The sequence below is a fragment of the Haematobia irritans genome, chromosome 3 (genome assembly GCF_050003625.1).
Source record: "Haematobia irritans isolate KBUSLIRL chromosome 3, ASM5000362v1, whole genome shotgun sequence".
NCBI classification, from domain to species: domain Eukaryota; kingdom Metazoa; phylum Arthropoda; class Insecta; order Diptera; family Muscidae; genus Haematobia; species Haematobia irritans.
In genome coordinates, this window is record NC_134399.1 from 94,054,697 (window position 1) to 94,069,200 (window position 14,504).

At 30.8% G+C, this 14,504-nt stretch overlaps 1 protein-coding gene across 1 annotated transcript; it reads right to left on the bottom strand.

Annotated features, from left to right (window-relative positions):
• Positions 1-1,233: 1,233 nt before the first annotated feature.
• Positions 1,234-14,173, bottom strand: LOC142230340 (myogenesis-regulating glycosidase-like). Its single transcript, XM_075300974.1, has 4 exons — positions 14,005-14,173; positions 13,845-13,940; positions 7,120-8,971; positions 1,234-1,550 (listed from the first exon to the last, which is right to left on the bottom strand). Exons 1-4 carry the CDS (start codon positions 14,101-14,103, stop codon positions 1,414-1,416), a joined length of 2,184 nt encoding a protein of 727 aa, XP_075157089.1. The 5' UTR covers positions 14,104-14,173; the 3' UTR covers positions 1,234-1,413.
• Positions 14,174-14,504: the final 331 nt, after the last annotated feature.

Genomic DNA, 14,504 nt, shown 5'->3' on the forward strand with positions numbered 1-14,504 from the left:
TACCATTCCGTGACAACATAACGCTTCTGCACCACCTTGTAAGAATAGTGAATTATGAAGGCTTCCACTCGCAAAAAATTGTAAGACGGCAGACAAATGTAAAGTGATAGAATTGACGTTGACATGCCACCAAAAATTATTTTCCATTTGAACGCCTCCTTCGTCAGCTGAAATCGCCCATTGAGCCTGCAAAAGGCGACTTTCTAACACCAGTGCACACCATTTCAAACCCATGTACTTACACCAATAACAATGTGCACTTTTATTCCTTATTCGTCGCCGAATTATTTTATATTCATCTCATCCTCCAATTAGGAAGGAATTAGGAGGAATGCATGGGTCCATAAGATATAATGCAATACAATGTACTTTTTACTTTGAAGCCTCCAAAAACATGTTTTTTCCTACATTCTATTTTGTGACGCTAACTTAATTTTGTCATTTCATTTTGTTCTGCTTCGTTTTTTGCTGTTGGCAACGCTTAAAAACTTGCATCACATTTCGATCGAATCCCGTGATCCAAACTTTTAATCGTATCGACAATTTTTTCGATACGATTATGAATTCGATATCGAATGCCGTGATTAGCCCCCAGCTTTTACTGTGGAATTCCACGTAGAATTGTATTTTAGCACTCATAAGTTGATTACGGATGTTTTAAAAAATAAGAAGTTTGTATGATTCACAGTTAAATTGAGAAGCTTTGAACAAGTCCGAAAAGGATAAAAAAAGAATAAAACGGCAATCGAAACAATATTCAAGTGACGTGTTCTGAGAAGATGGATTGTAAAATTCCTCCTAGAATTTTCGTAATAGATAGTCGATAGGAATCTCCCAGGTGTGCCAGTTAGAATAATTGTGTCGAAAATACAGCTGATCGCATACAACAATTTTACTAACCTGTGGTTTATTGTCCGTCAAAAGAACTCTTCGCTTGCCTAAAATTTCATACCACGAAAAAGAAAACACTTCTTTCAGTGTAACAATGAAGGATTATCCGATCCTTCCACTGATAGACTATAAATGTAATGATAAGTCCATTAATCAATAAATATCAGATTTTTGATTTACATTCCCCTTTAAACTGAGTTGAATTTGTTGTTATTGGTTTAACAATTATTCGGTTTAAGTCACTATCAACAGCCGATAGTCTTTTATCAAAAATCAACTTCGATATTTTGGATTTTAGTCATTTGTATCTCCAACATAAGTGATTTTCCAACCAAAAATAAATTTTATTTTTTCTTTTTATGATCATCAGTAAAACTAAATATTTTACTCTTTATTTTAAAATCACAAAGAATTTTCATAACAGTATTCGTATACGAATTAATACTAAATTCAAAATCTATATCCGCTTGTATGAAACAGATTATGGGATTATTTCTATCACAATGTCTTATAGTTAATGGATTAAAATCTAGTTTTATCTGGCATTTTTGTGAAGAATGCAATTTTATCTCGGGGTACTTTATAGTTATGAATCCAACGGCTGCCTTTTCTGAGAGAGCTGTCGATGCCATCCTTCCAAACGCCTTGGGGTAGATACACTAAAAATAATAAAATTTGTATTAGAATTAAAATATATAAAATTTAGATATTTGAATTAAAAAAGACAAATTGGAAATATTAAATGTTGCGGCAAACCAAAACATGTATTAATAATAAGTTCAACAATCATTTTTATATTTGGCGAGAAATTGTTGCTGCAAAAAAGTTCCATGTTCCCCATCCAAAACTAACATCCCTGCTCTGAGAGGTGATCATATTCCTTCTCTGCGTGTACCCTGATCTACATTTACATTTTCGATACCATCTCAAATCTGTTGGGTGCTATACATAAATATTTATATTCCCTTATACATATGCTTTAATCTGAACCTATTTGGATACACTTCTAAAAAATTTAAACCGTCTAATGTCCTAGGACGGAGCAGAATGTTAATAAAAATATGGGAAATATTTAAATTTTAAACAATTTTGCAAAAGTGTATTTATGATTTATCGGGATATAAATATAAGTTAGAGGTATAGATAATTTTGGGGGATCAATCACAGGACCGGTACAATACTAATCCCTGGTGTGTATGGACCAGTCACAGTTCTGGCAAAATCGTATGAAAGGGACCGATCACTTATACCATAAGATTATCATTAATTGGGTAAATTTACTCTTTAGGACACGACTTCAACTTATTCCCAAGGGACAATTTAGTAGGACCACATCATTGAGACGTCCGCATGAACCAGTCTGGGACAAACTCTTAGTAATCTTTTTCATTTTGAGTATCCGAATATCACCAGAAAGGAAAACTTTTCAAATATGATGAACAATACACGCAAAAAAATAATTCTTTCCTCCCAAACGAAATTTTAGACAAACAAAGTTCGTTTCTCATTTGCTTTTCGCTGTAAAGAAGTGTATTTGGAAGAAAAGTATATACTTTTTGTGATAAACGTTTATTCTTTTCAAGGACAATTTCGTAAAGACAAACTAAAAAAAAACATTGTTTTCTTCCTAATTGCATTTTCCCTCACATCTTTCTCACATCCACGAGGTTTTTTAGTTCTTAACACCTTTTACTGTAATACCAACAATGTAGAAGAAATTATACCATTTTATAAATTTTTAAATTTTTTTTACCTTTCGCCTGGACGGAGAATCGAACCGCGGACCATGCACTTTGTAAGCCAACACACTAACCACTGAGCTATGTACCTGTTATGGTCATCAATAGATAAATATCCATATAAGTTATATTTATATAGCATAGCTTGCGGCGCCCACGAACCGAATAAACAAAGTTTATTTAACAGAAACAAACATTTAGTTTGGCACCGTGGAGCAGTGGTTGCTACGTCCGACTTGCATGCCAAGGGTCGTGGGTTCGATCCCTGCTTCGACCAAAGTTTTTTTTTTACATATATTCCAGATATGTTCGGAAGATTCCGAAAAAATGTTCATTATTACATTGTAGTATATTAAATTTTGAACTGTAAAATGTGTCTTATTAAAGACTAAAAGTCAGAAAAGAACAGTGTTTGATATAAACGAAATGGACTGCGTTGTTGTTTCAAAAATAACTTTTTTTATTGAAAAAAATAAAAATTTGGTAAAAAACGAATTTTTTTGGTGATAAAAGTTTAAAATTTTCGAAGCAATTCAAAAAACTCTAACAAAAGAAAAACGTTTTCGGTACACGTTTTCCAAACGTTTTTTTCTTTGCGTGTAGATAATTCTGATAATTTCATGTCAGCAAATGTTTAGATCCAATAAGATTTGATATTAAAATTGCGACAAACTGGAACACCTATACCATTCCTGTGATAGATCCGTCAGTGGCAATTTGCACCAATTTCCCGAAGGATGCATATCAGGCGAAACATATATATGGAAGCTATATCTTAATCTGAACCGATTTTTACCATATTTACCATACTGAACGATACTATTAATTGTACTCCTTGTGAAAAATTTGAAGCCAGTCATGGTAATACTCTGGCTTCTGAAGCCATATAAGTGCATATTGGACGAAAGATATATATATATATATATGTGAGCTACATCTAAATCTGAATTTGTTTCCTCCAATCCAATCAATACACTTCTATACCCTGTCGTCAAATGAGTAGCTAACTACAAATTTGTAGTCGATTGAACCAAACCTGCGACCTAGACATTGATTACAAAAATATATTCATACAGACAGACGGACATGGCTCCACTCAGGAGCATTTCTATTAAAATGAAATTTTAGAACAAATTTCAATAGAAATAAAATTTTGTCAAAATTTTCAATAGAAATAAAATTTTGACAAAATTTGCAATAGAAATAAAATTTTGACAAAATCTGCAATAGAAATAAAATGTTGACAAAATTTTCTATAGAATTAGATTTTGACAAAATTTGCTATAGAAATGAAGTGTTGATAAAATTTTTCTACAGAAACAAAATTTTGGAAAAATTTTCTATAGAAATATATTGTTGACAAAATGTTCTATAGAAATAATATTTTGACAAAATTTGCATTAGTAATAAAGTTTTGACAAAATTTTCATTATAAATAAAGTTTGAAAATAATATTAATAATAATAAAATTTTGGGAAAATTTTCTATAGAAAAAACATTTTGAAAAAAATTTCTATAGAAATAAAATTTTGGCAAAATTTTCTATGGAAATAAAATTTTGACAAAATTTTCTACAGAAATAAATTGTTGACAAAATTTTCTATAGAAATAATATTTTGACAAAATTTTTATTAGAAATAAAGTTTTGACAAAATTTTCATTATAAATAAAGTTTGGACAAAATTTCTATAAAATTACAATTTTCTATAGAAATAAAATTTTGACAAAATTTTCTATAGAAATAAAATTTTGACAAAATTTTCTATAGAAATAAAATTGTGAAAATAGAATTAAAGTTTTCGAATAATTTTCTATTGAATTAAACTTGTTGATATAATTTTCTATATAATTAAATTTTGACAAAATTTTTTACTGATATAAAATTTTGGAAAATTTTTCTGAAGAAATAAAATTTTGACAAAATTTTCTATATAAATATAAAATTTGGAAAATTTTTCTATAAAAATAAAATTTTGACAAAATTTTCTATAGAAATAAAATTTTGACAAAATTTGCAATAGAAATAACATTTTGACAAAATTTTCTATAGAATTACATTTTGACAAAATTTGCTATAGAAATAAAATCTTGATAACATTTTTCTCTAGAAACAAAATTTTGGAAAAAGTTCTATAAAAATAAATTGTTGACAAAATTTTCTATAGAAATAATATTTTGACAAAATTTTCATTAGAAATAAAGTTTTGACAAAATTTTCATTATAAATAAAGTTTGGACAAAATTTTCTATAAAATTAAAATTTTGGGAAAATTTTCTATAGAAAAAAAAAATTTGAAAAATTTTCTTTAGAGAAAAATTTTGAAAAACTTTCTATATAAATAAACTTTTGGTAAATTTCCTATAGAAATAAAATTTTTGGCAAAATTTTCTATAGAAATAAAATTTTGACAAAATTTTCTATAGAAATAATATTTTCACAAAATTTTCATTAGATATAAAGTTTTGACAAATTTTCATTATAAATAAAGTTTGGACAACATTTTCTATAAAATTAAAATTTTGGCAAAATTTTCTATAGAAATAAAATATTGACAAAATTTTCTATAGAAATAAAATTGTGAAAAATTTTCTATAAAAATAAAATTTTGACAAAATTTTCTATAGAAATAAAATTTTGACATAATATTCTATAGAAATAAAATTTTGACAAAATTTTCTATAGAAATAAAAATTTGACAAAATTATCTATAGAAATAAAATTTTGACAAAATTTTCTATATACATAAAATTTGGAAATTTTTTCTATAAAAATAAAATTTTGACAAAATTTTCTATAGAAATATAATTTTGAAACATTTTCTACAGAAATAAAATTTTGAAAAAAAAATTCTATAGAAATTGTTGACAAAATTTCGTATAAAATTAAAACTTTGCTGATATTTTCTATAGATTTAAAATTGTTGACAAAATTTTCTATAGAAATAAAAATTTGAAAAATTTTCTATAGAAATATAATTTTGGCAAACTTTTCTATAGAAATAAAAGTTTGACATAATTTTCTATAGAAATAAATTGTTGATAAAATTTTCTATAGAATTACATTTTGATAAAATTTGCTATAGAAATAAAATTTTGATAAATTTTTTCTACAGAAATAAAATTTGAAAAAATTTTCTATAGAAACAATATTTTAACAAAATTTTCATTAGAAATAAAGTTTTGACAAAATTTTCATTATAAATAAAGTTTGAAAATAATTTCTATAAAATTAAAATTTTGGGAAAATTTTCTGTAGAAATAAATTGTTGTCAAAATTTTCTATAGAAATAACATTTTGGCAAAATTTTCTACAGGATTAACATTTTTATAGAAATAAAATTGTTGGCAAAATTTTCTATAGAATTACATTTTGACAAAAATTTCTTTAAAAATAAATTGTTGACAAAGTTTTCTCTAGAATTAAAATTGTTGACAATATTTTCTATAGAAATAAAATTGTTGACAAAATTTTCTGTAGAAATAAAATTTTGACAAAATTTTCTATAGTAACAATTTGTTGACAAAGTTTTCTATTGAATTTAAATTTTGTTTACAAAATTTTCTATAGAAATATACAAATAAAATTGTTGACAAAATTTTCTATAGAAATAAAATTGTCAAAATTTTATTTTTCAAGAAAATTTTGTCTACAATTTATTTTTATAGTTTTTTTTGCAAAAATTTTATTTCTCAAGAAAATTTTGTTAAAATTTTATTCCTATAAACAATTTTGCCAAAATTTTATTTCTATGGAAAATTTTGTAAACATTTTATTTCTATAATTTTTTTTTTAATTTTATTTCTATAGAAAATTTTGCTATTAATTTTAATTCTATAGAAATTTTTTTGCAAATTTTATTTCTTATTGCTTTGATTTCAGCTTAAAACCATGCGTTGACTATACAATTTTTGACAAAATTTTCTATAGAAACGTTTTAAAGAAAATTGTCTATAGAAATAAAATTGTATCAAAATTTTCTATACAAATAATTTTTTTTTCCAAAATTTTCAATAGAAATAAAATTTCAATAAAATTTTCTCTCTGTTGGTTAAGCTACCCTCGTAGTTCAGTAATGCATGGTTTTAATCTGAATTCAAAGCAATAAGAAAAAAAAATTGCACAAAAAAATATTGTTTTGATTTCAGCTTAAAATGTGTTAACTGAACTAAAAGAGTAGCTTAACCAATAGAGGAAAATCATGTTTCCTAAATTTATTTGGGATTTTTTTAATTTGTTAGATTTGTGGTAAAATTTTCTTCAAATTTTGGTAGATTATTTTTGGCACGGGAGGCAACAGTGCTCAGGAGCCTGCCTTCAGCAATATTGCCAAAGTGTCTATCTCATCTCCTTGGGGTGTTGCAACCATATGTACTAACTTATAATACCATGTTTCAGAGAGTGGTTTAGGGTATACAAAAAATAAATAAATATATTGGGCCGTACTTTGTTGCATTACATATCAGTCACTACATACATTACTCAACTTACCTTCTCTCTCCTCTACACCAGGATCTAAAATGGGAGCCACTATCAACTCTTCGCCCACAGAGAATTCATCGCTAATACTTAAACATGCTGTATCATTGGGATCCAACATCCATAGGGGTCTTATGAGGGGCACACCATCATTCAGGGAATCACTGAGAGTTTTCTCCAAAACCGGATTAACCGTTTGCTGACGTATGATGGCCAAATCTTTGGCTAACAATTTCATATGGTCTCCCTTGTAGTAAGAGGGTAGATAACTGAATTGCATGGCCGGCATAAATGTCATCAATTGAAGCCAACGTATATACAATTCCTCGTCTGGTTCTGGTGGTTGACCCAATGAATAAAATGAAATCATTTTAGTCATGGTCTTGTTTAGAAAGTAATCTCCACCCACAGCTCCTGGTAAGATCAAAGGATAACCAATAACACCATAATTCATGACGGTAGACATGAGCTCCTTCAAACCATCCCATGATGAATTTAGGGGTTGTGTACTAAGAAATGCCGGTGGCTTGGGTACAGAACTAGCCGTTGAAACTCCTATAAATCCCACAGATTCTAAACTTTCGGTGAATAATTTGGCATACATATCAGGATTATCTAGAGTCTGACGACACTGATAGTAATGGGGTAAATTGTAACCAGTTCCCAAATCCAAATAGAAGCTATTGACCTTATAGTCAGCCTTTAATTTCTCCAGTTTCTCTTTGAGCCAATAGACAGAGGCATTATTTGTGATATCCAATACTCCAGCACTGGAGGAACTCTTGTAGCGGGTCAAAGCAGGTATACTTCTCTCCGAATGACGTTCATAGATTAGGAGTTTCTTGCGTACAGCATCCTTGAAATTTTCACTATCCGTACTTATGAAAGGCTGTATGGTGAAGACAATTTTGAATCCTCGACGATGCAATAAATCTATGGTCTTGAATAGATTGGGAAATCTCTTTTCGTCCACTGTGAAATCGCCCACATTCTCTTGCCAAAACTCATTGATCAATATATGGCCCAAGGGCAAACCCAATGCGATCAGATCTTCGGAGTAATTATAGATGGTGGTCTCATTAAACGATTCCATGGTCTCAGCGTGAGGTGTACGCCAAACGGGCTCCGACATTAGAGATTTGATGATTTGCATATCGGATACCTTAAGGCCATCCCATAATATCTTCTGGGTCATTAGCATATGGAGGCTCTTCATACACTCTGTGGTACAGATTTTATAATCCAATTCGGGCAACTCGGTCAATTGATTAACGAAGGTGAAATCATCATTCTTGGCCCTTAAACAAAACTCATTTGTGGTGGTATTGACAGATAAATGCAATGGAGTCTTATCACTGACCTGTATGGCCACTCCAATGGAGTTAATGAAATATCGTTTAACTCCATTGCCAAATTGATGGACCTTTAGATCACCACTTGAGAAAGGGGCAAAATCGAAATTATCATTACTCAAAGACCACTCTTTGGACCGTGTGACACCACCACCAAACCATAGACCATTGTTACGTTTCAATTCATAGCAATCGGTTGGATAGTTGCCTTCACTCAGTGCTTGCCATTTAATGGTATAACAACGAAATACATCCTTATCCATGAAATTCATATACAAACGGGCTTCACCGTTCCATTCCAAACAAAGACTGCCATCTTGTTTTCGATTGTCCTCCAAACAGTGAAAAGGTCTACTATCCATGCCTATAGTCTTTCCCAATTGGCCAGAGATAACTTCCTTCTCGTCACGACTTAGGATACGTAGTATTCGATCGTTCTGATTGAATTTGGCTTTTTCAAAATGCGAGTGAGTCATGAGTTTCCGATGATAGCCCACATAGGCAAACCCAATCTGAAAAAGGGAAAGAAACGTTTACAAATTAGAAAATACCACTTATTAAGGAGCTGAGGAATAGGAAACGCTATTTTTTATACAAAATATTTTTCATTAGAAATTTTGATTTTATTCGATCTTTCTTTAATTAAATAAAAAAAAAATATTCAAGCTTGAGATCGTTACAAAATACTTTTCCTTAACCAAAAGTCTAAAAATTTTCAATGAAGGCGTTTTTTCCTTGGAGTTAAGAGTTTCGACTTTAAACTGGACATCTTTACGAGTACATAAAAGAACATTTTATTGAACTGAAATAAGTTTTTCCAAAAAATTGGAAAATAATCTAGTTGTAAAATAATATTATTAAAATCGTTCTTAAATGTCTTAATTTGAAAATTTAAATTGTGATTGACACTATGTAATACCACACTATGGAAAAAGCGAATGAATTTAAATTTGTTCCTAGTGTCAAGTACGAAAATATCACATTATAAGGAACTGTGTTTGGGCACATAGAAATGGATACAAAAACCGAAAATCAAATTGATTAATTGACTAATTTTTTGGATGAAAATTGACTCCATTTTCAAGCCGTTGGAATTTTATACTGATCATGGGGCTGGTTGGATTTAGCTGGTTGATGGCTGAGAGTGCTAAGGCATTCTGTTGTAGTGCCAAAAAACCCAGGTTCAATCTCTGGTCGAAGCGAAAAAATTTTAAATTTGTAAAAAAAAATAGATAATAAGAAAAGAAGAAATGTCTCTCTAGCATGTACATTAAAATTGGTTGTCTATTTTTTTTTTATGGGATCAACGGGTTTTAGGTTTGATTGTCGTTCGTTTTTTATGAGCCTCTAAAGTTTTTTCGCCAAATACGGTTTTAGGCAAATTTCGCATGGCCATAGCTCGAAAACTGCTGTGGATTTGTTTGCAGTCTTCAGAAAAGTTGTAGCTCTTGACTCGGCCAACAAAAATGTTGAATATATGAAGTCGGAAATTTTTCATCTTCATGCTGAAAATCTCAAAAATGTCGAAAAAATGGCCACTTTATCACAGCTCTTGAACTATTGTACTATGTATCCTATAAAATTATTATAAAAATTTGACTTCCAAAAAATTTGGCTTCAACCCCAAATTCGACCAATACCAAACATCAGTCATGCTGGTGACATTTCTGGATGTTTTAAAGCTTCTTTAAGTAAGCTTGACCGCACACAGATAAAAAGTCTGTTGTAAAACTGATGCTAAAATGAACTGATATTTATTGCAAAAATTTTATTTTGTTATATTTTTTAAAATTTTGTAAAAAATTTTCCCCAGCCCAACGATTTTTTCTTTATTCCAAGTATGTCTCAAAATTTTTATGAACTAAATGGCAGTAAAATTTCAAAGACATACAAATTAGTTCACTTCTAACTAAAACAGAAAAAGTTTTTTGTACACTTCTCAAAAATAGTAAGAATACACTACAACATGGTTCAAATGGGAATGATCTGGCGCCTAATATTTTTTTCTTTATTTTTAGTTCATTTTTGCTTTTCGAGAAAGATGCATTTTGTAAATGGTAGTTAAAAATCCAAAAATGTCGAAAAATTTTCGTTAATTTAATGAATCTCAAAATTTGGAATACAATTTAGTTTAATTTTCGTACGAGATAGTTCATTTTTCCCATAATGTAGTTTACTTTTTTTCTGTGCAATGTGGAACGCCGCTCGTGATAAGAGAGATAGATATTCACCACTGGAATATCACAATGGACAGAATATTCTAAGTGAGTCTGAAATATGGGACTGCCACTATACCTAACAGTTATTTGTCTCTGATATCTGATCTGGGGTCCCATTCTCCTAGGACGGTAGTTTTGGCGTCCGAAGATCACATTAGGCCATTGTGATATCACAGTGGTAAACTTCGCTCTTATTACTGTACAGAAAAACATATTGTCGTGACTCCAAAGATTTCATGTCCTTAAATTTCGAATGTGAATCTTGTAGTCTTGGGCAAAATAGTTCAACATAGTGATTCGGGCTCATCGTTCCTTTTGTACAAAGGTACTAGTTCCTTCAAATGGTTCCATCGTTCCTTTTCGTTCCGGATTTTTATATTTGTCATCACTGTCATCTCCTAAAGACAGACATGACATTTTTTGTTTACTTTGTGTAACGAAGTTCGTGGTCAGTTGAAAGATACAAAAATATGGAAAATTGAGTGAAATTACTTCAAATAGTTTATAGTACTATAGTAAGAAAAAATAATGAAAGGAATGGAAAATTTAAGGAAGTAAATAAACTCAGGAAGCCAAACTCTTTGGATGGATTATTGGATTTAATAATACTATACTCTGTGCAAAATTATTCATTGCAAGAAATTACGATTTTTTTTGTCGTTTGTGAAGAGCCTGAGATGGAATTAATGATTCTATTAAATAGCAGTATACCTTTCAATGATTTGAATACATACGCGCCAAAATGAATGAATTGGCAAATAGCTCAAACTGAAGTAAAAAAATCAAACTGCGATCCGCGGAACGATGGAGCGTAAATTGAAAATAAAACTAAATGACAAAAGGAACGATGAGAACGAAAAAGATGGAACTAGTGACAGTCGTTCCTTTTAGTGAACCGTTCATTGGAACTAGTTCGTTCCGGAACGACACAAGACTAGAATCTTGCTTACCATAAAATACACATTTCATTGAAATAAAGTTTTTTCCTTGTTTTCTTTTTTTAGAGAAGCGTTAGGGAGCCACCGTGGTGCAATGGTTAGCATGCCCGCCTTGCATACACAAGGTCGTGGGTTTGATTCCTGCTTCGACCGAACACCAAAAAGTTTTTCAGCGGTGGATTATCCCACCTCAGTAACATTTCTGAGGGTTTCAAAGCTTCTCTAAGTGGTTTCACAGCAATGTGGAACGCCTTTCGAACTCGGCTATAAAAGGGAGGTCCCTTGTCATTGAGCTTAACATGGAATCGGGCAGCACACAGTGATAAGAGAGAAGTTCATCAATGTGGTATCACAATGGACTGAATAGTCTAAGTTAGCCTGATACATCGGGCTGCCACCTAACCTAACGTAACCTAACCTAGAGAAGCGTTAACACACTCAGAAATGTCACCAGCTTACTGCGAGATGACAAACGACCGCTGAAAATTTGTTTTATGGAACCCATGACTCAGTTGACTATGGAAAATTCCACTTTTACGTCTCCGGATCCAAAGATTTTGTCTTTACTTTATTGATTCCGAGCCAAAGAAGTGGAGAATACAAGAAAGGATACTTTTAAGATACAATTCTCTTTTAAAGTTAGGTTTTCTGTTCTTGCTTCTAGGAAGCAAATTGTAATTTTTCGTTTTTACAGTTTGTTTTTCTTCATATGCTATCAAAGACCTTTAACAACGAGTTAACGACAACTTTATTTTCCAAATTTAGACTCGACTTCCAGTAAGAATTATGCAATGTTTCAAATAAAAACGTTTTTAAAATAAAGTGTTGAAAAACATGTCCTATTTTTGAACGATTTTTTGCTTTGTAGTCAAGATGCAAAAAGACAACAAATTTAAAGACAATTTCATTAATTTTAAAGAATTTTTCTGAATTTTTAGTCAAGTTGACCTTACCCTAAAAAATTTGTCTTTCATGTTATGATGCCTATTTTTAAGTCAAATCACTTAATTATAAGGACAATACGACTTCATGGAAAAGTTTATCGACAAAGAAAACAAGTAAGGAACGTGTAAAGTCGGGCGGGCCGACTATATTATACCCTGCACCACTTTGTAGATCTAAATTGTCGATACCATATCACATCCGTCAAATGTGTTGGGGGCTATATACAAAGCTTTGTCCCAAATACATACATTTAAATATCACTCGATCTGGGCAGAATTTGATAGACTTCTACAAAATCTATAGACTCAAAATTTAAGTCGGCTAATGCACTAGGGTGGAACACAATGTTAGTAAACAAATATGGGAAACATTTAAATCTGAAGCAATGTTAAGGAAACTTCGCAAAAGTTTATTTATGATTTATCGCTCAATATATATGTATTAGAAGTTTAGGAAAATTAGAGTAATTTTTACAACTTTTCGACTAAGCAGTGGCGATTTTACAAGGAAAATGTTGGTATTTTGACCATTTTTGTCGAAATCAGAAAAACATATATATGGGAGCTATATCTAAATCTGAACCGATTTCTGCCAAATTTTGCACGCATAGCTACAATGCTAATTCTACTCCCTGTGCAAAATTTCAACTAAATCTGAGCAAAAAATTGGCCTCTGTGGTCATATGAGTGTAAATCGGGCGAAAGCTATATATGGGAGCTATATCTAAATCTGAACCGATCGATCTGAAATCGATTGGACTAAAACTGCGACCTTGACTTTGATTACAAAAAAGTGTTCACGGACAGACGGACATGGCTATATCGATTCAGGAACCCACCCTGAGCATTTTTGCCAAAGACACCATGTGTCTCTCTCGTCTCCTTCTGGGTGTTGCAAACATAACATATGCACTAACTTATAATACCCTGTTCCACAGTGTGGCGCAGGGTATAAAAAAATGCGTCTTTTTTGAACACCTGTTTCTATATGAAGGAGTTGCCAGATAGAAACAAAATTTAACATGTGTTCATAACAAAGATGGAAGTTTCCAAATCACTTAACTTTTTTCTGTTTATACCGCGCTTTTTGTGCTTGGCTAAGAATTTTCCGAACTGCCCTCGTATTAATCACCTTAAGGCTCCAATAATTTGTTATCCGGTTACTACGGCAAACCGGTTACCTTTTATTTCGACATAAAATTGAATTCTTTTGTTTTGAGTGCTATAGCTAAACTAACAATACTCCCATAAAATTGAAAAATATATTTTTGTTAATAAACTTACCAGAAATATAATCATGAAAAACATGATTATCACAAATATTTTGATTTTATAATCTTTGGTTTCACGTTTCTTTTTACGAATCATTTGGGGAAAAGCCTGAAATTGAAAGGAATTGTATTGTAACTATCTTTTAAACTTATATTGATCAAATTCAACTTACTTGCATTTTCTCCCTCAATAGACTGGCCAATGAATTTACACTGGTTATAGAGGCCTGATTACTGGCCACACTGTAAGCATCAAAATCACTGGCCAACATTTCCTTATCGTTTAGGCGCAATGCAGGCAAGGGGGCAATCGATGCTCTGCGTCTCGTTCGAAAACGATCTCTGAAAGAATGAACAATAAATAATAATATAAATAACGTCAATAAATAATGATATAAATAAATTGGTAGACGGAGAGAGAAGTTAACCATTTGATTCCAACGGACATGGATTTGTAGAATATCACCACAAGTGGTGTTTTTACCTTGACTAAAAGTGGTTAAACTTTGCAATGATGACTATAATACTAAGACGATATAACAACACTCAAACAAATGTTTACTTTGATCCATAGATTTTGATATTCTCTTAAGGATTTTGGTATTAAAATAAAGAAAACATTTTTTAGCGACCTATCTGGCTTTAAATCTACACTGAAAAAAATATTTACGTG